This window comes from Trifolium pratense, linkage group LG3, assembly GCF_020283565.1.
Source record: "Trifolium pratense cultivar HEN17-A07 linkage group LG3, ARS_RC_1.1, whole genome shotgun sequence".
NCBI lineage: Eukaryota > Viridiplantae > Streptophyta > Magnoliopsida > Fabales > Fabaceae > Trifolium > Trifolium pratense.
The window spans coordinates 52,214,360-52,242,055 of record NC_060061.1 but is presented as its reverse complement, the minus strand read 5'-3'; the positions used below and the strand labels follow the sequence as shown (position 1 = coordinate 52,242,055).

At 32.2% G+C, this 27,696-nt stretch overlaps 3 protein-coding genes and 1 long non-coding RNA gene across 6 annotated transcripts; 1 reads left to right on the top strand and 3 right to left on the bottom strand.

Annotated features, from left to right (window-relative positions):
- Positions 1–272: 272 nt before the first annotated feature.
- On the bottom strand, positions 273–4,297 carry LOC123913281. Its single transcript, XM_045963971.1, has 8 exons — positions 4,002–4,297; positions 3,417–3,701; positions 2,400–2,456; positions 2,096–2,305; positions 1,586–1,704; positions 1,400–1,497; positions 1,178–1,302; positions 273–881 (listed from the first exon to the last, which is right to left on the bottom strand). The coding sequence occupies exons 1-8, from the start codon at positions 4,206–4,208 to the stop codon at positions 711–713; spliced, it is 1,272 nt and encodes a 423-aa protein (XP_045819927.1). The 5' UTR covers positions 4,209–4,297; the 3' UTR covers positions 273–710.
- Positions 4,298–5,004: 707 nt separating this feature from the next.
- Positions 5,005–12,449, bottom strand: LOC123913280 (protein LONG AFTER FAR-RED 3). Of its 3 annotated transcripts, XM_045963969.1 has the most exons (16): positions 12,332–12,449; positions 12,055–12,221; positions 10,962–11,063; positions 10,452–10,524; positions 9,684–9,790; positions 9,478–9,601; positions 8,726–8,920; positions 8,533–8,618; positions 8,169–8,276; positions 7,720–7,815; positions 7,531–7,629; positions 7,076–7,150; positions 6,590–6,721; positions 6,082–6,197; positions 5,423–5,631; positions 5,005–5,310 (listed from the first exon to the last, which is right to left on the bottom strand). In XM_045963969.1, the coding sequence occupies exons 1-15, from the start codon at positions 12,417–12,419 to the stop codon at positions 5,457–5,459; spliced, it is 1,743 nt and encodes a 580-aa protein (XP_045819925.1). In that variant the 5' UTR covers positions 12,420–12,449; the 3' UTR covers positions 5,005–5,310; positions 5,423–5,456. The 3 variants fall into 3 exon arrangements, with proteins under 3 accessions (XP_045819925.1, XP_045819924.1, XP_045819926.1); XM_045963968.1 differs by lacking the exon at positions 5,005–5,310 and having other exon boundaries at positions 5,373–5,631; XM_045963970.1 differs by lacking the exons at positions 5,005–5,310; positions 6,590–6,721 and having other exon boundaries at positions 5,373–5,631.
- A 2,225-nt stretch (positions 12,450–14,674) lies between these two features.
- Positions 14,675–18,590, top strand: LOC123913279 (protein NRT1/ PTR FAMILY 5.4-like). The gene is made up of 5 exons (XM_045963967.1): positions 14,675–14,768; positions 15,066–15,283; positions 16,710–16,952; positions 17,083–17,363; positions 17,732–18,590. The coding sequence occupies exons 1-5, from the start codon at positions 14,675–14,677 to the stop codon at positions 18,588–18,590; spliced, it is 1,695 nt and encodes a 564-aa protein (XP_045819923.1).
- A 7,033-nt stretch (positions 18,591–25,623) lies between these two features.
- LOC123913278 lies at positions 25,624–27,188 on the bottom strand. Its single transcript, XR_006811619.1, has 2 exons — positions 26,807–27,188; positions 25,624–25,979 (listed from the first exon to the last, which is right to left on the bottom strand). It is a non-coding gene; the product is annotated as an uncharacterized LOC123913278 (long non-coding RNA).
- Between the last annotated feature and the right edge of the window lie 508 nt (positions 27,189–27,696).

Sequence of the window (27,696 nt, the reverse complement as noted above, 5' to 3'; positions counted from 1 at the left end):
ATATTAGTAATCAAAATTGTACATTGACGTACCAAGATAGGAATCACTATCATCTACTCCTAGTAATCATATTGAGGTAAATATCGCAAAAGAAAGAAAGAAGGTAGTTATAAGTAGTTACATGGCAGTTGAACACATGAAACCTTCGGTTAGGGTATGTCTGGGAGTTGAATTTTGAAGGGCAATAAGCATTCTGCTCCCTTTCCCTAAAAAACTCATCCCCCAAACATAGCAATGCACAATATGAACCAAGAGTTTAACACAAAGGGTAATTAGGAGTATATGTCACTATTTTTTACTTTATTGTTTGAGTTAGGTGCATCTCAAAGGTATTGTAATGTGTATATATTTGTCAGATAAAAGCTGGTACATAATTTACATGAAAATCACACGTAAAAATTACATAATTACAGAAACACTGGCAATAGCTATAGAATTTTTTTTCCTCCTTGTATATATATGATCTTACTTTAAATCTATCTGTGTTGTCTTTCCATTTATTGGAAAATCTCGGGCGTTCCAAATCTATTGAAAGACGAGTAAAGTCCGATCCGAATTCCAAGATCGTTCACTTCAGATGTTGCAACTACATTTACAATTGTTTGATTGCAGAGCTTGCAAGCTATTGTGAACAGCTATCAACTTTCATTTTAATTATGGGCTGACCAAAATTCTTCTATGATGTTGTGCCAATCGAAACGAAAGAGGAACTACCATGGATCAGAGTTGTTACCAAGAAAATTTCTAGCAACGGATGGACGACTCCACCCTTGTTCTAACTGGATGAGATTCAAACGCATCATCAGTTTATCGACAGCAGCATCTTCTTCTTCGGTGCTTCTTTCAGAGTCTGATGATGAAGTCACTTGTGTAGATGAGTTCTGCAAAAATGAATGACACACATCACATTCAGTTAATTTGGTTTAAAAAGGACATGGACCGTCAGCAGTAGTATGTGGATGCTGTTTCGTGTAGTATGCAATCTCGGATGTTAATTTGAGATTAGACAACTCAGATTACATAATACTAAAATTAGCTTTAAACGATCCCGGTTGTTGATTTGAAGTCAGACATTTGAGATAAGAAACAGCGTGATGCAGTTGTTGGCTTGTTGCACCAAATCCAATTGCGAAAAAAGAGCATGTCATTTGTGCGTTGTATAGGATGGTTATAGTACCTTTAGTTCTTGATACTTCTTCAGGTATTGTAGCGACTCATTGTATAATCCGCAATGATAGAGAAGAATGCTGTAATCTCGTAGCTCATTTGCATCATTTGTAACGAGGATAAGGCGTTCACATGCTGAAAGAATGTGCAAAATATTTGGGATCATCACGAAATATCAGAAAGTTTAACCATGGCTTTAAAATATTGAGAAAAAGGAGAGACAAATTCATACCAGACAGTGAACGTCTCATGTCGCCAAAGCGTACGGTGGTCCAAACACCTCGATCCAGTCTATGTTGAGCAGCCTTAGCTGATGCAATTTGAGAGCCACTGCAGTTGAGAAACTTTATTAAGACTAGTTCATACAAACTAATTACATTAAATAAACAGAAGATAAGAAAGCTATTATATAAAATACCTTTCTCCAACAAAATCAGATCTGTCAGCACAGTTAGCAGCGTGCGCAGCCCTTAAGAATAACGATTTTGTATGATCATGGTGAAAAGGCCAGAATGCGTGTTTCAGATTATTTAGGATCTGCAGATATAAGCTAACATGAGTACTAAAGGGAAACTAAAACAGCTAAATATGGCAGTATACGTTATAAAAGTGTCAAACTCAGAGAAGCTAAGGTTTGAAAACTGCGTTCTCATATAATATCACTCCGGACTCAAATATATAAGCAAAAAATGCACATTTACTCGGTTCATGGCAAAATCCAAATGTTTACTCGGTTCATGGCACAATCCAAATGTTACGAGTCACTAGACAACAATGCCGGAGTGGCAGGACTTATACTCAGTTTATGGCACAAATGCACATTTTATTCTAAAACTCAGAAAAATATACACAATTTTTTTATGCTAGTAGATGAGAATGGCGATACCAAGTAGTAGAAGTGAAAGAAGATCAAGTAATTGGATATTACCTCAACCAATAAGTTCCCTGATGTCATTATGTGTGCTTGGTCTGATTCCTTGCTTTTCTGCTTATGATAGCCTTTTGGAACATTAAGAACATCATGAGGGTAGAAGATTTCAGCATCAAAATACAAAAGCCCCCACAAACGAAGCATTTTTAAAATTTCTGAGTATATAAGTGACAGCATTGCAGGTGATCCTGAACGATGCGTCAAAACCTGCTCAATACATTAGATTATATCTATCAAACTTCTTCACTTACCCTAAGAAATTTCATTATAGAAAAATAATTAAATATGACAGATATATTACCGAGTTTAGATAGAGTGCTTGTGGCTCCAATAGATTTGCACTGGTTCTTCTGAAACCCTGTTATGGTCAGAGATTGGAGATAGTTAATAAATCTACATGTAGTGAAAATTGATGAAAATATACTCTAGAAAATACATTTTGTATTTAGTAATTACGTACATATTCAGTTTATCGAGTTTTGTGGCCAGCTAGCACAAGTTTGGTAGAATCATGTTATGCTGTTGTGCTTTTGATTTTTGACAAAAACTACACTTTAGATTTCAACAAAATCATCGTGTCATTGCGGTTTCATCCAACTCATTGTGATCCACACGTGCACTAAGATGGTTCAAGCGTGGTCAAGGAGCTATGTAGCACCAACATTTCAGAATGAAGGTGTGTTTGGTGTCGAACACCGACACATGTAATGTAATTGAGGAGTTCTATCCAATCACTTTCATTTTCATTAATTATTATTGGTGTCTACTTTCACTTCCATTTTCAGTTTCGTCGCCATGAACTACTAAGTACATGAGACCTTTCAAAATGGTATATTTACACATTCTTATGGATGCTAATATGCTATCTTGGTTATAGTCAAACGCATTAAAACTGGTAACAATGAGCAAATAGAAAATATTAAAACTATACAAAATAAAACTACCATTTTTCAGAACATTTCGTTAGAACTCAATTTCTGAGTTTTCTCATTCATAGATTTGACTTATATAGCTAAGTTACTGAAATTCAACCAGTTATTGTAATTTTGAACCTAAAATGAAGGCGTGTCCAGTGTTTGACACCAACACATGTAGTTAAATTCAACCACTTCTATCTTCTTAAATTTGTATCGGTGTCTATTTGTTAGTGTTGTATCCGATTTCCGTGTGTGTGTGTGCTTCACGACGTGGTATTAATCAGTTTGAGATTCCATTTCTTATGCAAGATACTTAACATCGCATCCTAAAATAATGCTTCAGATTTCAGAATCCTTTAGTGGTTAATAATGGCATCGCAGTATGAAATAAAATTGCATACCTTATGAACATACAAAAATCTCTCTATACTCTCAAAAAACTTCTCCGGCGATGTATCACATTGAGGGTTGTAGTAAGGACAATAGTCCATTGAAAGATCGTCTAATCTTGAAACAAAATCATCAACAGGAAGCGGAACCGATGAATGTGATACAAGAGAATCATCTTCAGCAGCTATATAAAGAGCTGTTTTCCCCAAATCAACATGCCTGTTAATGCAAATACTGGTTTCTTTCTCAATATCAGTTAATCTCTTAATTTGCGAGCAGAATCCCTCCCGTGCTTCCTGCTCATTCATCAATCAACAACACAGAAAAATTATGATTATTGTATATTCAATCTTGTAGTTCAAAACAAACAAAACAACAACTTGCACATTTCAATTAAACTAATAAAACATAAAACAACAAAGGATCCATGCGGCCATTAATTATTTTCATGTATTAGGTTAGTTTTTATAACCGGTAACATAACTAATGAAAGTAAACACAGATTTGTCATGAATCATATATTGAAAAAGTAATGAAAATTAAAGTAATAAAACATAAAGAAATGAAAATTGGAGAAGGAAAACGTGAATTTTTACTCTAGCGTGGATAGTGTTGATTCCAGAAGCATCAAGAGCATCATGCAAGAAGAAGTTGAGGTCATTTGCCACGTGTTGAACGTTGGAGCCTCCACGACAAAGAAGACGAGAACATGAAAAAGAAGAAGAGAGTGGAAGAGGGTAAAATTGGAATTTGGAGAATGTAGAGGGAAGTGTGAAGAAAGAGGAAGATGAAACAGAAGCCATTATGGGGTTTTGATTGAAAATAGCCAGACAGACAGTTTAGTTGAAGGACCAAAGACGACATCAACAACAATATGTGGTGATTGAGGAGAGGAGATAATTATGGGCCAGAATTTTTGGTGTAGTCGTGGGGTCACTTGCTTTATAGCCGCCCGATCAAGATCAGATGGTCGTAATTTAAAACTATATTTATTAACTGCATTTATCTAAACCGTCCGATTGTGATCAGAAAGCTATAAAACGACTGCATTGAAAATTCGAATCCATTTCCGATAATTAATCAATCATTTGCCCAAGAAAATACTACTAGCATGGATTTGGATTTGACATGAATAATTATTTTTAATTTATTTTTGTCAGATTGAGATATTTTTAATTGTTCCCTCTAAAATTATTTTTTACATTTTCTCTCTTAATAGTGACGGATTTATTTATTTTTTGTTTACCACTTGGACGAATTCAATGCTATTAGTTTAACTTTTTTTCTTTATAAAAAGAAAAGCATTTAAAATGTTTTGTTTTGGTTCAACTTTGGCCAAATCTTGATAGCATTGATTATTGGTCCATTGGCAATGGTACGAATGTTCATGTTTGGAGTGATTATTGTATTGATCTTGGAATGACAATATTGGGTTGAGATTCAAACCCCCGATTATATGCATCTGCACACTTGATGTGAGACTATTTACTAGGCTACTTGACAATTTTTTTTTTACCATGCCTCAATGTATGGAAAGTTGTATTGTGGTAAACTTGCTAGATGGAAGTGGTCATTGGAATTTGAATATTATGAGGTCTTGGTTACCTATGAAAATTATTGACAATATTTTTGTCATTCCCCAACTTCTTCTAGTGCTGATGTGATTGTGAATGATATTCTGTTGCAGCATCGTATAACATGCTGCAAGGTTTTGACCTAAGCAATTCTGATGGTTGGGTGCACATATGGCAACTTGAGATCGCTGAGCCGATTTCGTCACTTTATTTGGCTTTTTCAGCATGATTATCTGTTTACTAAAAGTAGAAGGCATCAACTACGGCTTGGTAGTCCATTTTGTAAGCACTTAGCGATTCCTATGTGACGGCGCTGCAAGTGATTGCACGACTGCAAATATTTATAATACATTACAGTTACACAGGTAGTCATTGTAAATACATGGATGTTTGTCAGAAAACAAAATTATAATATTAAAAATACATTTCTAGTTCAATCATACCACACAACTGAAACCCAAATGAAAATGAGGGGTTTCATGGATATGCTCTTAGTCCAGATACATATGTTGCCTCGATAGATGCAGATGCTGTTTCAGCGAAGTCTTTCCATGAATCAGTGGATAATATGACAAAATCTGCTAGTTTTCCAATAGATAAGGATCCCAAATCATTGTCAATGAAGCTTGCACGAGCAGCAGAAATGGTATACCTGTCAGGGTGAACTCGAGAATCTAAGAAACAAGCATGAATAGTAAGAAGAATGACCTTATGAATTTATGAGCAATGAATATATCCCGAATACAAAGAATATCATATAAAGAAGTCTGAAGCATGTACATTGCTAACATAAAATGCAAATAGATAAATCCAAAATTTCCTTGAAGTATAATACACCGAAGATAGGTTTCCTTTGGTGAACTCATAGTTTAGTAGTTGTCTTGCAATTTGTCTAACAGATTACAGGGACACTTGAATGAACTAAAGCATGGACAAAATAAATTGTTTAAAAGTGGATGATGAATCCATAAAGTAAATGTCATTAGATTTTGTGACAAATCATTAAAATCGAACACATTCTGCACATTAAATGTAGATAAAAGAAATGATATAAACAAGCAATATAACACAAGAACAAAATAAATTGTTTAACGTTGGTTACCCCTTTATTGCATCCTCGAATGAAATGCACTCTGATGGAATCCATGCATCATTCCAAGTTGGAGGTGTTCTTTTCACTGCCATCTTAATGCCACTCAAGGGATTGATGTCTGCCACCTGGTAAAAAGAAACATTATGTTTTGTGAATTACCTATTCATCAAATTGTCTTTTCTATTACATGTCTCTCTTTATAAGCCCCATTAGTCATTTTTACATATGTTGAGAGGAATAGGTAGTGTATTTACTATTTAATGTGTGCATTTTGTGTACGGATGTTACAAAAATACCCTTTTGACTATAGATATGTCCGACTCTGACTTTTCATCTTCCAAGAAAACTTTGTTAGTAGTGTTAGTAAGAGGTATATTTGAGAAAAAATAACCATAAATGTACATAGTAGTAATTTGAAATGAGACTTATATATTTAGGGAATCCTTTTCTTTCTAAAAGAGACTTGTAATCGGGGACAAAGGTAGTACAAGTGTACTAATAATTCCAACATACTTACTGGCCAATCAGAACCAAATGCAACTAATGCATTGGAATCTAAGAGCGACTTAAACAAATATGATTCCTTTTCAGCCCTATCATCGCCAAGCTTTTTACCAGCAACGTCAGCATCATCCAGTAAGTGATCTGGCTGTTGATGAATAGTAACAAGAAGCTATTACAAATCCTGTCAAAGACATTGTTTATACTGTTTGGTCCATATCAACAACTTCATATTATGTTACTTTTATACTAGGACAATAAACAGCGGAATGGAACACAGAAAAAAGTGATGGAAATTTTTGGAATTTGGATTATATGTCAAATGAAATAATTGAAGTGAAAAATGAAAGAGAAACCAGTTCTTAAATTTAGCAGCTATGCAACAAAACCTATCATTTATTTGCATGGTACTGGTACAGCCGTCTTAGAAATTGCTCCACTATTATTTTAAAAATCAGAAGATGCAAACTACAGCTACAAGTTAATGGTAATAAGAAGAAACCTGAACAGAAGCAACGACCCCTTCTTTGCCAAATCTGGATGGAGTACCAGGTGCCAAGTGCTGCGCATGCTCAATCTAAAATGAGTTTCAGTTGTTCAAAATGAGTATATTATTGAAAACATATACTCCCTCTGTTCCTTTTAAACTGTTGCTTTTGTAGAAGAAAGTGTTCCTATATATTTGTCGTTTTCAAAGTTCAATATAACATTAACTATTTATTTTTTTGAAGACCATATAACATTAACTATTGTTCTGTCAACAATACCCTTAACTATTTATTGCAGGGAGAGAAATATGTAGAATATGATAATAAACAGTTACGAGTATTATAGGAAAAAGAACATCTAAAAAGAAACGGAGGGAGTATCACGTAAGTGTAAGTTTCCCAGCATTGAACTTGCAACATGTAAATAGAAAATTATTGAAGGTTTCTCATATTTTAACGAAAGAGATACCCTGAATCTTCGATCTCTCATTCCATTTGTAGAAGCAACTGAACTATATATATCCAAGATCAAGTCATTTGCCCTGTCTCCTATAGCATGAACTGCAACCTGAAATAAACCAATAGTAAGAGAGAAAGACAGTAACTGAGATTTCATATTAATCCATCAAACGTTGGTTATAGCAGTGGAATAAAGTACCTGAAGACCAGATAAATCTGACTCCGAAGTCATGTTGAGGAGAGCATCAGGTTCTGTCACTAGTAATCCATAGTTGTCAGGCTCATCTTGATAAGGCTACAAAATTTGAAATACTAATGTAAATCTCTTTATAACTACATAATGAATGTACATGGTTAAACTTTGGTGTTAAATATATCTCTTTAAAGTGGTTATGTCAAACACTGGCGCTACAGTGATATAGCATAGTAGAATTTGAACAAATCACTATTGTTACGTGATACACTATTTAGTACAAAGTGTTGTCAAATAGAGGCTATAGCGGCGCTGTAGCATAGTGGTATTTGAACAAATCGTTATTTTCCGTGATGCGCGCTTAACATCATTGCTTTCAAGGCATCATAAGAAGTACATTCAATTTTTTGTTCATCAACAGATATTGAGTGTCAAAATTTAAATGCCGGTCTCACCTCATAAAACAATGCACTATTGGACCCCAAAGACCCATCAGCAAAAGCTTTGACACCGCCGAAATAAACCCATTGACTTAAGGAATGGCCCATTTTATTAACCAGATCCTAAGTAGGAATAAGAATCAAGGTATTCAGAATTCTCAGGTACATAAAAATTGGCAATATTATAAATGTCAAATTCAAAATACAGATAATTTCTTGTTCAACATTTTTTTTGGTAAGTGAAGAGTTTCATTTGCAAGCAAGGCAGAAAAGTTGAGTAAAAAGAGGAACATATAAAAATCAGCTCGAAAATTTCGGCACTAACTAAAATCATTAATTTTTTTCTTAAAAAAAAAACTCAAAAAACAATCATTCATACCGCTAGCCGTTGCCATGTCACCATTGGAAAAAACAAACAAACCCTAACTTTCATTTTTGATATAGCATTTGTCCACAGATAAACATCTGTACAATTCACACACAAAACAAACATTCATCTTAGGCAAAGATTGGGGATTTACCATAAAGTAATTTCATTTTATTAGATATGCATAAAACTAAAACATTAAAACCTGTAAAATCCTCCCAAGAAAGATCTGCGGACATCCCTGGATAGTATCTCCCCATATCAACAACTGTTGTCACACCCCTTGTCAAAGCAAGATTGCTCGCTTTCTGTAATGCGTCCCTCCTGTCATCAATTGAAACCTCGGGAATTTGGGATGCTACTAGCTCCATTGCAGAATCAATTAGCAATCCAGTAGGTTCTACATGAAATGAATGATTAAAACACATTTATATCCTTTTATATAACAAAAAAGTATATATTGTACCAATTTACCTAATACAAAACCATTAAGAATCCTTATATGACATTATAGACTGCCAATTAGCAATAACCATAGGATTCTTAAAATGGCAATAGGATGCGCTATTATGTCTCAACTTCAAATGATAATCACAAACTCGCAACATATCATCTAGAAAACAACGATAGAAATGCAGAAACTCAAAGTTCACAATCCAAGTTACTGGATGAAGATTCATGAAGTCAAAATGAAGAAAGTGTGAACAAAGAGAATGATATACAAAAAGAGATTAACTTTGATACACCGTCAGTGTATAACTTTTTTTACCGTCAGCAGATCACAAATCACTCTTTGTATGACTTTTAAGGCAGATATGATTAAAGTCAAATACTTTAAGTGATTCAACGATTGTAATTGATTGCAATGTAAAAAAAAACTACACTGCCAATGCCTATCAATTAAATCCATACATAAAGTAACTGGGGAAGAGTTACAGAATAATCCCAGATTACTACCTCCACCAGAAGTCCTCATTATAGTTCCTCCTCTTGGATTATCGGTTAAATTTGTAATGCCTGCTAGTGTTAGGGCCACTGAATTAGCCCATCCCATGTGTCCATCCGTTCTCGATAGCCAGACCTGCTTATATACTTTCAACTAAGATCCACCCTTCTATGTATGATGAAAATGTTCAAATCGAAGTTAACATTGTATGCCTTACAGGATTATTAGGTGTAACATCATCTATCCAACAGGCAGCAGGCAAATCTCCTCCCCATAGATCATTGTTCCATCCACCACCCAAAATCCAGGAACCTGGTTTTGTGCCTGGTATTAACAGTTTACATGCGTATACATATCAGATACTGTTATGATATAAGTAGTTAAGAGTTGTTAGAGAAGTTTAGTTAGTTACAGGAATAGTTGCATAAATAGGATGATACAAGGATAGAGATCATTCATTCAGATTTGAAAACATCGTGAATAATGACTCTGTTGAAGAAGGGGTAACCCATGGAGGAAAGTTTTCTCTCCTATTTTATCATATTTTTTCAATAAAAGTGTTAATTTCTTTTCAATACAAATTCTGTGTTACTAACAAATACTATAATACAGAAATGTGCCCATTCGACGAACATATTTTTGTGGCTTAAAAAATGCTCTTGAGACTAATACTTCAGCATTATTACCGAGAGAAAAGTAATGATAATCTTATGTAAGCTGACTAAAGTGATTAATATTTAACAGACGCACCTAAATGAGAGATAGATATCTGTGGTGGGGTTGGATTAAATTAATAATCAAGATAAAAAGTACCAGTGAAATCTAATTACATGATTGATGACACATTAAAATTTAACAGCAGGTATCGTCATTTGTCACCTTTTTTCTTTGCATCAATGTAACATTTAGTTATGATATTTCTTAACTTCAGAGCCTAAACCGAGTTTCAAAGTTATAAATAAATATGCATGAGCTCAAGGTTTACTTTGAACTGCTTCTTTGATCCTTCTGATGACTTCTTCCTTCTCTTTCACACCTCTCAGTCCAACCTGCATCATCTGCATCCATGACTATAATTAAAAACAAAGCATACAAGATAAGTTCACAAGGATTTCTTAGACAGAAAGAAAACACACTTGTGTAGAGTAAATCCCCCCAATTTGGATTTTGAAATTTTGGAACATCAATTTGGTCCTCAACTGATAATCTTGGGTCAGTGATTAGTCTTTGGTAGAAATCTTTGAGATATACTGAATCTTGTTTAAAAATCCCTTATAATGTGTTCATTTAGTAGCAGCAAAGTGACTGGTTGGCAATAAACATGCCTAAGCATAAAGTTCTAAGGGCATTAGACACTAATTACTATTTCAATCACTCTCAAACGTTTAAAGCAAATTCTAACATAGACAAGTGCTTATTTGAGGAGAAAAATTACCACCCGTAAAAATGAGAAAAACTTAGAATCATTCAGAGAATGAGTTTGTATGTACAACACCTGTAGGCCACCAGAGATGAAATGAACATGTGAATCAATAAATCCAGGAACCACAACTTTCCCCTGCAGATCCAACACTTGAGTTCCATAGCCTGCCACCTCCTATACACAGTTTGTTAGAAATCAGAGGGTGTCATGACTGCAAATCATATTCACAAGAGAGATAGATAGTATTGATGATCATGAGGCTTTGATGTTTTAAATACCAGCATGAGACCAAACCGTGAGACTTTTGGATCATAGTTCCATTGGTTTACAATCGATTGGCTGAATCGGATGACAAATAAAGATATAAAAAATGTAAAAATTGAAAACAAATTGAACCAACCGCTGAACCTCAGTTCAACTGGTTCAACCAAATTACAATGTACTAACCGGGATCAAACGAACCGATAATCTGGCCAGTTCTTGGGTCAATCGGTTGAATTGGCCCGATCAGTCATCTTTTTATTTTTTGTTCCAAAGACCCTAGCAGTAAAACTCACACACCCTATGTGTTAATATGTAGGCAATTGTGATCCCGAACCCGTGCTCCAGAATATCAAATGTCTCTGCAGCCGTTTAATCGTTTACCATATGAGGTGTACTTACGGGACATGTAGAGCTCATGAAAGATTAACCATCTAACTAACTTTTTTTTTCTTTAGAAGACTCGGTATCCAACAACTAATCCGATAGACACCAATCCCACTGTCCACTAGCCGGGGCCCTTTTTTTTTGACAAAACACAGAAAGTGGCACCGTGAGGATTCGAACACGAGACACTCTCACCTAAGGGAGTTGCAACTAACACACTCTCACCTAAGGGAGTTGCAACTAACTCTATTCAATCAACTAATGTTATAATTGTTTTTGTCAAGTAGCTTAGTAGTTAATAATTTACCCTAAAGATGAATAAGTGGAGAATTCTGCATTCTCCGGTCCCTGTATATATAATGGGATATCCCTGCCAAATCAGCTATGCTCTCAGGGACACTAATTTTATATTTCTATTAGAGTTGAAAAATAACTTCTGGGTCGGTGGTAATTGAACCTCAAAATCAAATTAAAATCATAAACTTTTATTTTAAAGAAATAGAGAAACGAAATGAACCTGGACAAAAGAGTTATTCCCAATACGAAGAACCCTTCCATTAGCAACTGCCATAGAGTTTACAAATGGGAGAGAATCATCACTTGTGTATATCACACCATTTCTTATTATCAAATCAGCCACTAGTGAAGAAGAAGAGTGTGGAAGCTTCTTCCATGTAAGAAAATCTGCAAAACCCACAAATGGTTTTTGAATTCATTCATTCATTTATGCATGCAAAAGTGTACATGTTTGTATGTAGTGTGTGACAGTGAGAAAGAGAAGTTATTGTGATTACATAATGTGGGGTGGAGAAGATGAAGAGAAGCAATGAGTATTGCTAGAAGTAGAGAGATTGAAGCGGAGACAACTATGAAAAGGTTCATTTTTGGATTTTAGCAACTTACACTCTAAAGTTTCTTGTTAAATGTCAAAAACATAAAATAAGGTAGAAAAAATGAAAAATAAATAAATAATATTCCCCTAATTATAGCATTTTTTATTTTAATATTTGTAATTTTTTTTGGGTTTGATTTTGTTTATGTAAATTAAAAATTTGTTGTTTTTAATCTTCAAGGCTATTTCATTGAGTCACATATTAGGATTATATGCGGTTTGTTTTAGCTTTTATGATGATATAGATTTTGTGAGATTTTTTTAGTTAAAAAGATAGATAAATGATATATTCATTCAACAATCTTACTACAATTATGATATTTCACAAGAGTCTCGCTTTTTAAATTTATTTATTGTTATTATCTCATCATTTGTCAACTATCATCTATCTTTCATCATCTTCCACTAAATACGCAAAAACAAAATTAATTATATCTTACCCATCTATCTTCTTCTCTTTCGGCAATTTCTCTCATAATTGTGAAACCTTGTTTATTCAATTTCTTCATTTGTTTCTTCGTTCACATTGGGAGTTACAACTTCATAGGTCAATACTTCATCCATAAACACTTAAATTCTTATTTGTAGGTTGATTTTAACTATCACCTCTTCCGATCCATCCATAAACCCTCAAATTCCTATTTGTAGGTCGATTTTGACCTAGTTAAATTGTTCACTCATCTATCTTCTTCTCTTTCGGGGTTTATAAAGTGTTGGTTTTAAGAGATGAAAGAATTTGGAAGGAAAATAAACAAAGATGATCGAATACGAAAATATATTAATTTATGGAGGACTAATATAGGTTCAAGTATGTAGATAAATGCTACTTAGGAGAAAGTGAAGTTAGAATCACTTTGTTTTTTTTTTTTTAGGTAATAATGACTTTGTGATTAAAAGAATAAAAATTTCAATCGTTTTTATTTTCTTTATTCAAACATTATAATTTATTTATCGTCTTTTTCATTCATGTTTGTAACTTTCTTTAATCTTTCGAAGTCTTAAAAATTTATGTTAGAAGTCCAGTAAAATCATATGTTAAGAATCTTGATTGTAAAAAATATTTTAAAATCTCATTAAGTCAATACAATCCAACAAAAGTTTTTAATATCCTTAAGACTTTTTTTGTCAAAATAGACGGTGTTTCAAATCACAGAATAATACAATTTAAAACAAACGACAAAATTTTATTAAAACTCCCTCACACTCACACATAAACACGATGTATTGACTTTTATGACGAAATTCAAATGTACCGTAGCATAACTTACATTAACTTTTATGACGAAACGACAAAATTTTATTAAAACTCCCTCACACTCACACATTCTTTATTGCTTTGACTTATTAAATAATCTCATCTAATTTACTTATTAAATAATCTCATCTAATTTTAGTAGTAATTGAAAAGTAGCATTCCATACGAAGACAAATCATATTACTTCCGCCGTCTTAAAATGTGGGATACTTTATCATTTTACACATTAAAAGAAAAGAAATACTGTATACATGAAAGTGAAATAATATTATTTTTGTATTAAAATTAGAGTAGGGATATTTAGTGGTGATTAGGGTAGGGATTTACTATAAAAAGATAATTAGAGTTTCTATAATCAAGTTATAGGTATATAAAAAATTAATTACTTTTTCCAATTCTAATCCTATAACATAAATATAAGCAAAAGTAAAAAATTCAATAGTATCAATATTTAATTAAAAATAAAAATACCTAAACATTTATGAATTTTTTGTTAAGTAGCGTAATGACTATAAATTTCACTCTTAAGATGGATAAATTGATGACTGGAGTTCAAATCCGACCCCTGCATATATAATATATACAATGTCCCTACCAACTAAGCTAAACGCACAAGACAAAATTTATGAAAATTTAATTACTTGACTCTCAAATGCTCCAAACAAAAAAAAAAATCATTTCTCTTTGCAATCTCTCTTATTTACTATCTCTATCTCTCTCTCTCGCATATCTCTTTCATACCAAATACTCCACTCGGTCCTTTTTATAAAAGACAATTTACTTTTTAGATTCATTCAATAATTCATGTATGTGGTCTATATTATAAACTAAATACATCAATTATTGAATGAATCTAAAAAGACAACCATCACTTATAAAAAGGATCTGAAGGAGTACTTAGTGTTGTTTCTCAAATAAGATTCTACCAAACTATACTAATTGACATTTTTAATTATTCACTTTATTACATATACATACATACCTATAGTTATGGAAGATAGAAGTGGTGACGTTGAAATCCATCGCCATGGCCATCCCACCAAAACCACCAAAGGAGGATGGCATGCTGCCATCTTCATCATAGGTGAGTTATCTTTAAACAAAACCCTTTTCTTTTCTTGTCTTCATTTTTATATTTTATGAAGATTTTACACATTCGTACTATTCTTCAAATATCGACTCAAACAATTTTAAGTAGACTTTATTTTATTTTTTGACCAAATTCTAAATCACCATAACTCATTTTTCTTTTTCTGAAAACCAGAAAGTTAAGACTAAAAGAAAACAGATGTGTAAAATTTGGTCATATGATTTATTTTGAGATAGAAGATAAATTTTAATTTTTATTGTAATTGAGGACAATGCAATTTTAATTTTGTAGCAATGGAAGCTGCAGAGCAATTTGCATATATTGGTTTGAGTGCAAGTTTAATATTGTACCTCACAGATAAATTTCATGAGCCACTTACAGTAGCTGCTAAGAACAAAAACACTTGGGTTGGTGTTTCTTCACTGTTCCCTTTGCTTGGTGGCTTCATTGCTGATTCATATCTTGGTCGATTCAATACAATCATCATCTCATCCCTCATTTATCTCTTGGTAATTTCATAATTTTATTCCATTCCTTTTTTTATTTATGAATAATAATCCCTCTCTTTTCTTTTTTTTTCTTTTCTAATTAATTTTCTTAAAATAATAATATTTTTTTGTAAAATATTTAACCTTGTTTGGTATGTTTGTTTTTTTGTTTATTTTGTTTCATAATTTTGGTAAAGTTTAATTTTAAGTTTTTTTGACCAAAATTTAAATTTTAAGTATTAAAATAATGAAATTCAAGTAAATCCGATGAGTATGTAAGAGGTGTTAGTTCCGTGGCAAAAACTTGACTACATAATATAAGGGAAGATTTTGTCCAAAAAAAATATCAGTGAACATGTTCAAAATAGTACTCCGATTAAACACCCATTGATGTCGTTGCTGTTAATAATAATAATAATAATAATAGTAATAATAATAATAATAATTTCTCTTTCTTCATTTTTATTTTAAGTGAAATCCGATTAAACAATTTCATTTTTTTGTCAAGAAATTTCATTTTTAATTTGAAGTTTAGATTTCATATTCAATGAATCCTCAAGTAATTTACTTATAATAAAAATTATCATAAATCAGTTTCATAAGGATAGTTCGGTTGATAATTTCTGGAATATTATTAAAAGGGCTGAGGTTTGAAATCATCTTAAAATTTGATTTCCCTAAATAAAATTCAAAGTCATATTCTATAATTTATTTAAAAATAAATCTTGTATACGGGTACCAATATTTAAACTTTGGAGTTCTAAAGTGTATAAAAAAAAGACAAAATATATAAAAATATATAAAAAGTTATAATAAGTTTTTCTTTTTGTGAATAAAAGTTATAATAAATTAATAATGGATCCATATGCAAGTAACACCCACAATAAATATTGAAATCAAATTGACCCCTCGGAATTTTTTTAACCCAAGTCCCTCAAAAAATTAAATATACATTTATTCCCCAAAATGCTAAATTGGGACATGTTGGTAAGTTTCAAGTTTCAACATCAAAAAGAGAGGAATTGGTCCCTCATCTAATGAGATCAAAACAGAGACAAACTAAGCCTTGGAAAATTTTAAGTTGTATGTTTCAATTTGGTCACTTATATTTAAAAAGTTTTAAGTTTTATTTTTAGTCAAATTTTCGTTTAAATCGTCTACGTGGCTAATTGATTTGCGTCCGTGAACAACGTAATAAGGTACTATGTGAAAGTTTTAAAAGAAATTAATCCAAAATTTAATAAAAATTTAGAAGAAATTAACTCAAAATTTAACAAAAATAACCAATTTACGTTGAAATTTATAACATAGGGGATCTACATGCCTTTTATGTTTTCTCTCTTTTCTTTCCAATCCATTCTTTTATAGCATTCCCTCCAATCCATAACATCTGTTCAAACATGAAAATGGTCTATGTTGTCACATAATTAACACCACATATATGCAGGGCATGATAGTGTTGACACTATCAGTCACAGTACTGAAAAACAAGAAGTTGTTCTTTACCGCACTTTATGTGTTGTCTGTCGGCAACGGCGGGCACAAACCGTGCGTACAAACATTTGCCGCCGATCAGTTTGCTGAAGACACATTGGAGGAAAGAGATGCCAAAAGCTCATTCTTCAACTGGTGGTACCTAGCAATTGTAATTGGTTCCGTTTTTGCCGTGTTCGTCGTCTCGTATCTGCAGGTAATATTATGTTTTAAATTCTCTAAATATGTCAAATTTCATTTCTAATCCTTCTAAAATTTCCTTCGAATATGTTCACAAAAATAAAAAAGAGAATCTTAATTGAAAATTCATATTGCAAAAAATACAGGACAATGTAAGTTATGCTGTAGGGCTTGAAGTATTGGTAGCAATGTTGGTAGGAGCATTGGTGTTGTTCATTTTAGGAATGAAAAGGTATTCCATGGAAAGCCCGAAAGGGAGCCCAATCACAAGTATTGCCCAAGTTTTTGTTGCTGCATCTTGTAAGTGGCGCGTGAAGGACACGCACCGCCCTGAAAATTATTGGTATGGCCACGATCATGGTAGCTTCCATGATCGTTCCGAATCTCCACCTAAAATTCAGACTTTGGTCCACACTGATCAATACAGGTACATTTAGCTTTCACACTTTATCATGTTGTTTTTGTTTTAATGAAAAATGTTTTTAATTTGTTTATCGGTTCATAGTACTATTTTAATAATCAATTAAATTTGGATAAAATTCATTAAATAATTTATTGGCGAAAATTCTCAAGCAAAACTATAAAATTATCGATAGGAATTTTCAAGATTTAATAATGTAAATCGTGAGGGCTCACATGCAGTCCAAAGTGGACAATACCTCGGAACGTGGTCTGGCGCACTTAAAGGAGGAATGGAACAAATTCCATTTTTTTCTTTAATTTTAGATTTTATTTTTATTGTTCCTATCAACCTATCTTAAGGTGATAATATTTTTTTCTATATTATTACTATAGATTTTTAGACAAAGCAATGATCATTGATGAACATGATACTTCAAGCAAAACTATAAACCCATGGAGACTATGCACAATGACTCAAGTTGAAGAAGTGAAGCTTGTGATTCGTCTCATTCCTATATGGCTAAGTTGCTTAATGTTCACAGTTGTTCAAACTCAACTATCAACATTTTTCACCAAACAAAGTAGCACATTAAACAATTCAATTGGACCACATTTCAAACTTCCTCCAGCATCACTTCAAGGCTTTGTTGGAATTGTAATCTTGTTTGCAGTTCCAATCTATGACAAAATTTTTGTCCCATTTGCTAGAAAAATTACACGACATCGCTCCGGAATAACGGTTTTACAAAGAATTGGAGTTGGTCTTTTTTTGTCAATATTTACAATGGTTTTTGCAGCTCTTGTGGAGACTAAAAGGGTTCATGTTGCAAAGAATCATAATCTCATAGATAATACTAAAAAAAATATATTACCAATGAGTATTTGGTGGTTATTACCTCAATACACTATTCTTGGAATTTCTGATGCTTTCACAATTGTTGGATTACAAGAATTGTTCTATGATCAAATGCCAATTGCAATGAGAAGTTTGGGAGCTGCAGCATATTTAAGTATAGTTGGAGTTGGAAGTTTTGTTAGCAATGGTATTATAAGTGTTGTAGTGGAAATTACTTCAAAGGTTGGTGGAAAATGGTTGGGAGATAATTTGAATAGGGCACATCTTGATTACTTTTATTGGGTTTTGGCTGTTTTAAGTGCTATGAATCTTTGTGTTTATTTGTGGATAGCCAAAGATTTTGTGTACAAGAAGAGGCATGTGGTTGAAACAAGTATGGTGGAGTCAAACACCTAGCAAAAGATGCTTGGTTTTTTATAATTTGTAAAACAACTATTAGCTCTAGCAAAAAATAAATAGTTACTAGTTGGTTGTACTTTAGATTTCGGTGTTAATAATGCATTATCATGTTACATTTGGATTTGCAATTCTTAACATATGCATAACAAATTTTATTAAAGATCGTTTTTTTTATTCTAATGGGCCGATCACTTTTGATTCGAGATTGAGAGTTAGAGTCTAATTGCAACTTTTTGGGCCGGGTTGATGGTCATCTATGGTGGTCCACTTATATACGGCGCATTTGTTTTATATTTCTGTTCAAAAAAAATATTAAAAATAAAACTAAAATAGATAAAATCAATTTTGGTGTTCATTTATAAGTGGCAAAAAGTGGTAATTTTACATATATATATTTTATGCAATTATTGACTTGTTTTGCAAGATTTGTGTATATAAGTTCCCAAGAACTTGTACATATATGTGTTGATCTAATTTTGGTTAGTTTATCTTTAATCCCAATCATTTTAACAAGTTTTTGTAATTAAAGTTGACTTTTTGATGAAGAATTAATGCTTGAACTTTCATATGCTAGCTGGGCTAGAGAAAGCCAGAGACAGACAAGAAATGACACTCTAGCCAGAGAAAGCCAGAAGAGCTTAAAGGTGACTCAGAGGACACGTGTTGACAAACCCAGCTGTGAAGTAACGTAGTTGGCTGGGCCAGCTTGAAATTCCAGCTCCACTATAAATAGACCTCAAAGGCAGAAAAATGAATTCTATTCACTTCTAAACACTAAAAATAGAGAGAAAACACTAAGGAGGCAGATCTTAGGAGATTGAAGGTGGATTTACAACTTTTGTTGAGGAATCAACTTATAGATGTTTGCTTATCTCTTTTTCCTTCATCTTTGTAAAGTTCTCATGAATATGGGTAATTAATTTCTCTTGTTGGGATTAAATGTAAATTACTCTATTAGTATGTGTTTATCTTGATCATGGTGTTATATATATTCTAGTTACAAATCAATATTGATGTTATCCTTGTTATTGTTTTCATCTTTGGGTTTGAAATGATATAGGAATATATGTTTTGAATCTTGCTCTAGGATAACATCTATTAAAAGCTAAGATATAGGAATAGACTTAGATTTAATATTCACTTAAGGTATTGGAACTTAATGCTATTGGATCGATTAAGCACCCGAGGGATCGGGGTTTGATAGGTTTAATAGATTCCTCGACGTTATCTGAGGACGGAAACGTTCGATGAGTAAATACGTGATGATATTGATAAGTAACTTGAATATGTATAACTGATTAAGGAAATATGTATGAACGAGTAGTTGAAGTTTAATCCCAGCAATTTAATTTCTCTGTCAACTTAATCATCGTTACGACTTTCATGTTTTCGCAAGATTTCATTAACAAACTATTTCAACCATTTTACTTAAAATTATATTAATCGTTGAACATCATCAATATCGCACCAGTCCCTGTAAAGACGATAAAAATATACTTCAACATTCATACAAAGACATTGTCACACGACATACTAAAATTACTTAGTCAGTTACACGATACGCGTTCTTGAAGGAAATTTCCTTCAGCAATATATTTATATACTTTTTTAGTAATAGCCAGTCAATGTTTATTTTGTTGTTTAAAAAATAATTTGAATTGTTGTTTATTTAGGTTCAAATTTGGAACCTGAAAATGTGTGATTCTCAGTAATATTTATTATTTTGTTTTAGAAAAATGAGTACTCTGAAGAGATTTAAATAATTTTTGCGTTTCTACCTTTTTGTGTTTCGGAGGTGTTCCAATTTTCGTTGGATATATGTGGTCTATGTTGCCCGGGTGCGGGTACGGTACCGGTATCCGGTACCGGTACCGGTACGGGGTACGTTATTTTTAGAAAAACTAAGGTATGGGTACGTCCCTATAATTTTTTTTAAAAATATAATTATATATATCAAATAATATAGTTATGTTGTTAAAACAAATAATTAAACATAAAAAAGATCACACCACACTATAAATGTAATTTAAATTGTTCGAAACATCAAAATATGAAATTAAAAACCAATTAGCTCAAAAAAAGTCAATAATTTCCCTCTTCATCATCACTAAAAAGAGTGACCTCTAGTTAGGTTCACCGCGAGAAAGACTAGCGATTTCAAGAATATCAACTATATATATTAAATAAATCTCATTTATCTCTACGAATATCCCACATTTTTGTTGCACTTTCATTATAAGTATTAATATTTCTCTTTCTTGAGAGAAGACGAAGTTAGGTTCACAATGAATGAGTGAATAATTTCGGCGGCTACTTTGTTATTGTTTTTTAGCAATAGTTGTTACTTTATATTATAAACAAATAAAAAACATAAATCTTCCTATAAAAAAAACTAATAATAAAAGAAAAAGTAGAAAAAAAACGATATTTTTTTGGATTGGTGTACCACGTGCGTACCACAGGTGTACCACACGTGTACCCATTGCAAAAAAAAAAAAAAAAATTAGGTACGGCGTCGGTGCGTACCGGGGGAGTACGATACGCGTACCGGTACCCAGTACGTACTCGGTACCGGTACTCGATCTAAAATGGAGTACCCATGCAACATAGTATGTGGTTATGGTTGCTTTTGAATTTTTTTCTTTTGGTAAATTTTTTTTCTGGTAGTATCTTTTGGTAAATTCCTAATTATCAAAGAAAATGAGAAATTGGGTGATAGGTAAAATTATAAATTTCTATAGGGTAAAAATGAGTTTTATTAAATTGTCGCATATTTGATGTGTTATTCTTATTCTTATTTCTTAGTATCAGGTACAAAAATAGGGTATTAGGTGCAAGTTTGTGTAAAAAAAATAGTTGTTGTATTTAATTGATTTTTCGGAAGTTGACTTTAGCGGCAGAGGCACTGATATTATTACTTAGCGGGGACCAATACATAGCGTCAAATAGAGTCGGATTTTAACTACACTTTAGCGCATAATGGATGGTAGCCGACGCTACTCGAGCTTTTTAGCACCAACCCAAGCTAAATGAGTGTTAGTGCATGTTGGTTTTTGGCCATTTAGCATGGGTATACGACAGACTAATGCTAAATGGTTTTTTTTAACGGCAAAATATAATATTATTAATAACGGTCTCTGCACAAGACGAACAAAGACCGGAAAAAGTGAAACTACACAACAAAGGTGTCGTATATAAGAAAAACACCATTGAAGAAAACCAAAACAGACACAACCTAATAGCATCATATATAGTTTAGGTGTGCTAAAAGAAATTCGTCCCAAAATAAATGACCTAATTGACCATTTTCACGTTTGTCAATGCACAACTTTAATCATTAATATCTTAAATTATATATTTTAAAAATACTCATCAAAACAAATCAAACGACATTTCATATGCTAATATTTACATATTAGTAGAAAAATACAGTCAAATGAGATCATATGAATTGTAGGTGTTATGGACTGGGCCTAAAGGCCTAACCGCTGAAGAATTGCAAATTAGGCCGTCGAGCAAGGTCCAATGAGGAGCAGCCCATAAACAATCTCTACGAGTCAAACGGTCACAACGCTCGACGCGTTGTCACGATCGAACACCAGAATGATGAGAATTAACTGCTTTCTAGCCGTTTTTCCGGCAGCCACTTGATGACCATTAATGTCATCAAGGGCTTTGGCCCAGCGTTGGGGACTCGATATCTATATATACACCACTTTAGCATGGAGTCAGATACGTATTCATTCTCAAAGAAAGCCTATACTCCACACCAATATTAACTTGAGCGTCAGAGTGCTTGCAGGTACACAATCCCCCCGCTTCACCCAGGGCATCAACAAAACAATGCCGACGTGGTCGTCTCTCTGATTAGGTAAGATCAGTAGATAAAGTCAAAAATAGGTCATTTATTTTGGGACGGAAGGAATAATATTTTTAATTATATTTATTTGGTTCATTTAATAAGAAGAGGAAAGAGAGAAATTTTTTCTCATGGATCCAATTTAATTTTTAATTCCTCTTAAATTAGAGGAATTAGGAGGGGATAGACTATCTCTCCTTGTTTGCACTTTAATTATCCTTAAAAAATCTTTAGACCTAGTTGTTTCGATGATACTTCTAAATATTGTATTTAGAAAGTGCTCCAATTTTTTTGGATACAAACTATTTTTATTTTTTTTAAGACTCAACCTGTTTGATTGTTCAAGGACTTTTCATGTTTATAAAGTTTTCACGTTTATGGATTTTATATTGTCTAAAAAATGTTTATTGTTTTTAAGTAAAAAAAAAAAAGTTCATTGTTTTTTACATTTGATACATAGTTAAGTTTCAGGTAGCTCACATGAATCACCCACAAAAGAGATCATCATTGCGTTGGAATTGATCTCACGTTGATATGGGCTGTGTCAATTTTTTATCAACTAAACCAATTTTTATCGTGTTCTAAAAAAATTTATTGACATAAAGTACTAAATCATAAGATTATTACAAATATAATAAAAAAAAATTCCACTTACCCTCCGTTAAACTAAACAAACCCTTAATTCATTAATACAATCAACAACGTTCATACAAAATCTCCAAATTATATAACAAAAGAAAAAAAAAAATTATACAGATTTGTAGTTTCAAACTATATTTCTTATATATAACTTACAAGCAACAATATCTATCTTTTGTAAGAAATATACCTATACATAATTAACTTAGTACTACTTATAAGTCATAATACTTTATATATCCATTGATGTGAGTACATAATATTTACAAAAGTTTTTCTCTGGACCATCAACTGATTAATTATTGCAGGAGGAGGAATCTCATAGTTGTGATTCAGTGGACTATCATTAACAAGAGAAAAAAGTCGTCGTGCATCTTTGAAATTCCCATACAAACATGGAGAATCAATTAGTACTAAACAATATATACATAAATTCTAAATGAAAAGAAAATTAAATATTGAAATTATGTTTTTTAGAAAAATAAAAATAGAAAGACAAATATTTGGAATTAGATTTTTTACTTACATGCTTTGTGATGTGGCTCAATTTTGTATAGTGGTCTTGTTGCTGCCACTTTCATTGACATGAGAATAATCATCACAAACAGCAAAGCCAGGTTCATTATAATAAGCTTTTTAAAATAAGCCATATTTCTTACCGCAAACATATTAATTGGAGCTAGGACATCATATATATATATATATATATATATATATATATATATATATATATATAGAGTCAGGATCCGTTGACACCAACTAGTTTGACACCAAATGTTACACCTCTCAATAACGTTTTAACCGATATAAATTTTATAAAATCCACCGTTGGATTGAAAGTTTACATCATATAGATCATTTGTGTAAAATTTCAGACAAATCCAAAATCAGTTGATATGCTATTGAGACACATAAAGATTAACGGCATTTAAAAAAATACAAAAACCGTTAATTTTGATGTATCTCAATAACATATCAAATGATTTTGGATTTATTTGAAATTTTACACAAATGATCTATATGATGTAAACTTTCAATCCAACGGTGGATTTTATAAAATTTATATCGGTTAAAACGTTATTGAGAGGTGTAACATTTGGTGTCAAACTAGTTGGTGTCAACGGATCCTGACTCATATATATATATATATATATATATATATATATATATACACAACTAAAATCGCTAAAACATTAGTATATGCATGTATTTATTGGTCAATTTTTTTATGCTTATAAAAAAAGACTGGATATAATTCAATGTTTTGCTGTGGCCAATAATGTTGTGACACATCATAAATGAATCCATATGACCAAGTCGAAAATGTAGGTTAATTAATCATCTTAATCTAACATTTTTTTTTTCAAATGTATTTGTCTACTCTTTGATAAAAAAAAAGAAAGTAGAGGGCTGCTACACTATCCGGTGCTGGCAAAGACTTAGAATTCAATGTTTTGCTCTAGTCAATGATACTGTGACATATTACACATCATAAATGAACTCATATGTGACCAAGTCGGTAAATATTAAGATTAGTTAATCATCTTTAATATAACAATACTTTTTATTCAAATTTATATGTCAACTCTTTGATAACTATAAAAATAAAATAAAGGGCCGCTACCGTTTAGCACCAAAAACACCAAATCCGACCAATTCAATAAGAGAAGTGCTAAATGATGAGGGGGTGTCGTGGGTGTTGGATTTGGTGTCGCCCGTATGGTTGATGTCGTGTGAGATTGGTTCTCTCGATAATATTTTCTGATCGCTTTCAAATTTGTTGAGATTTGCAGGATTTTTTTTAGCCTCTGTTAGTTTCCAAATCTATCCAGATTTGCAGGCTTCTTTGTATTTGATTGGACCTTTTTCGCATCGGCGTTGACGGTTTAGAGGCGGGCTGCAAGCTGAGACTTATCTGCCTAGACTTTCTTTCTACCATTGTCACCTCAATTTTGGGCTCGCGGAGATGCTTTTTGGATTCTGATCGGCCGATCATTTTTTATTCGAAATCGGGAGTAGAGTCTCGTGGCATATCTATGGGTCGAGTTGGTGTCTTATTTGGTGGCCTGGAGGCTGAGGATTGTCTATCTAAGAATGAGATTATAAGTAGACCTCTATTGGTGGTTTCGGTTTTGGTTTTCTTCATTGCTAGTATTAAATTGACAACTACTCCCTCCAGTTCTATATAGAAGAAATAAATAGCAGCTGAAAATTAAACCTTATTCATACCTGCAGTAAAACTACGGGTCTTATAGAATAACTAATAATTTTATTTTACATTTTTTCAAATTTCTTTGTGTCTATTCCTTTTCATTTCTTTTGAGAAATAAAGATAATTCTTACCCATGTACCCAAAAAAAAAAGAAGATAATTCTTATCCGTCATTCTCATTTTTTTCTTCTTCTTTCATCTAATTTCCCATTGATTAAAATTATGCAATGCGTTTTTTCTTTACCCAAATAAATTTGACGATAGTAATGTCATAGTTGAGATAATGCTAATATTTAAATATTCCTAGAACAAAATTGTAAATTAGAGAAAATAAAAGGTCAAAATATATTTAAACAAAATAACTTATATATCACTACAACATTTGTTGTTTCCGGCAACACATGCATTTTTATACAACATAAGTATGTAAATGAAGTACAAGGTACTCAAACCTATATCACAGTCATCTATGGATCATAATGTTTGAACCTTTTCTTTTATTCCCTTTTTAATTGTTTCGAACTTGTTTTTTTGCCATCGCGATTACTCCAGTGTTTTGGATCATCATCAAAATATATAAGGAGGAGGAGGAGGAGGGGGAGTTCGACGTGGAGGAGGAGGAGGACTAAAGTTGTGCTTGTGTGGTTGATCATGAATAGTATAACGTAGCCGTCCATCTTTGAGATTCCCAAACAAACATGGCAGCAACGATAGGGAATGAATTAGTAAACCATATATAATTTTCAAATAAAATAACAATAATAATAATAATAATAATAATAATATATTGTTTGAACGAAAAATATATTGATAATAATAATAAGGCTTAAATATGCAAAAGGTTCCTGCACTTACGGGTCATTTGAGTTTTAGTCCCTGCATTTTAAAATCCTTTTATTTTGTCACTGCAGTTTCATTTTACTTTAAAAATGGTCCCTGAATCCATTTTTTGTTGAAGTGGCACATTTTTTCATGATGTGTCAATTTTATTTTACTTTTAAAAAATTGCTTATTTAAGGGTATTTTGATCGATTCACTGCAAAATTAAATGAGTCATCAACTCTAAAGTCCAGTCAACAGTAACAGATCAGCAAAAATGTGTCATTTCAACAAAAAAAAAGGTCTGGGGACCATTTTTAAAGTAAAATGAAAGTGCAGTGGCAAAATGAAATGTTTTTAAAACGCAGTGACTAAAACTCAAATGACTCGTAAGTGCAGGGACCTTTTGCATATTTAACCCTAATAATAATAATAGTTAAATCTACTTTACTAATTAAGAATGAATGATTCAGATGAATTGTTTCGAAAAATTTTAATTCTAAGTAAAAGATCTAAATTTATCAAATTTTACTTTCAATTATCTAGACCCCTAGAAATCAGAATGATTACACTAAAAAAAAATGCTAAAATTCAAAATATGTCCTTAATTATAGATAGACTTTTTGATAAAACATGTACATAAATTTAACTATTTTCTTCTAAAGATATATGTCATATTGCTTACAAGTTTTGTGTTGAGGCTCAATTTCCCATAGGGGTACGCTTGCCGTTTTTGCCACTTTCATTGACAACATAATCACAAACAGCAAAGCCAGGTTCAATATAACCTTCTTAAAATAAGCCATATAATTGATATTTCTTAGAACAAATATAATAGAAGCTAGAACATATATATGTGTGTGTGGAAAGTGAATGAGGATATTGGATGCAAATATATAAGTCTTGAGAGAGATAGATAAATCCCCTCAAAGAGTATCTTTCGAATACTATCCTCGTAATAATAGGACCAAAACATGTCATCCTCACAAAGAAAAAAACAAATAAATTTGGTATGATAAGTCAAAGATATGAATAGCATAATTCACTATTTCTAAGCATTATTAATACTTTTTTAACAATTTAGTATGCATTTGTCTAAGAAAATTTTCTCCGGCAATGCATCATTTTTTGACTGATTAGGCAATACATCGTAATCATTAATTAATATTTATGAATCTGAAGGACATGTGATGAGAAAAATGAACTAATATATATGTTTGACTCACTATATTTATTTTGATAATAGGGTGAAAGGAGTAACTCAACTGATTAAACTAGTTAAATTAAGGGTTGATTTTCTCTCATTTTTATTTTTTGTAATTTATCAACTCTTAGATTACGAAAAATGAGAGAAAACGTGAGGAAAAATTGGAGATGATCCAAATCCATAAATGTATATTGCTATTGCTTGTCAATTAATGCCCCCTTTGCTATTGGGTTAGGCCCTAGAGGCAAATATTGTTTGCTACATTTTAAGAATGTGTTAGCCTAATTAACGTGGTTTTATATATTCATCTGTATCTGTATGTATAGGTGGTACTCCATTATATATAATATATTTTGAGGCTGGTAGGT

Coding starts and splice junctions, on each gene's coding strand:
- LOC123913281 (XM_045963971.1), bottom strand. CDS start 4,208: ATGGCTTCTGTTTCATCTTCCTCTTTCTTCACACTTCCCTCTACATTC. Junction 2,306..2,399: donor AAGCACTCTATCTAAACTCG/GTAATATATCTG, acceptor TGTATTGAGCAG/GTTTTGACGCATCGTTCAGG. Junction 1,303..1,399: donor CATGAGACGTTCACTGTCTG/GTATGAATTTGT, acceptor ACATTCTTTCAG/CATGTGAACGCCTTATCCTC.
- LOC123913280 (XM_045963969.1), bottom strand. CDS start 12,419: ATGAACCTTTTCATAGTTGTCTCCGCTTCAATCTCTCTACTTCTAGCA. Junction 10,525..10,961: donor TCATCTCTGGTGGCCTACAG/GTGTTGTACATA, acceptor TCATGGATGCAG/ATGATGCAGGTTGGACTGAG. Junction 9,602..9,683: donor ATGTTACACCTAATAATCCT/GTAAGGCATACA, acceptor GTATATAAGCAG/GTCTGGCTATCGAGAACGGA.
- LOC123913279 (XM_045963967.1), top strand. CDS start 14,675: ATGGAAGATAGAAGTGGTGACGTTGAAATCCATCGCCATGGCCATCCC. Junction 15,284..16,709: donor CATCCCTCATTTATCTCTTG/GTAATTTCATAA, acceptor ACATATATGCAG/GGCATGATAGTGTTGACACT. Junction 16,953..17,082: donor TCGTCGTCTCGTATCTGCAG/GTAATATTATGT, acceptor CAAAAAATACAG/GACAATGTAAGTTATGCTGT.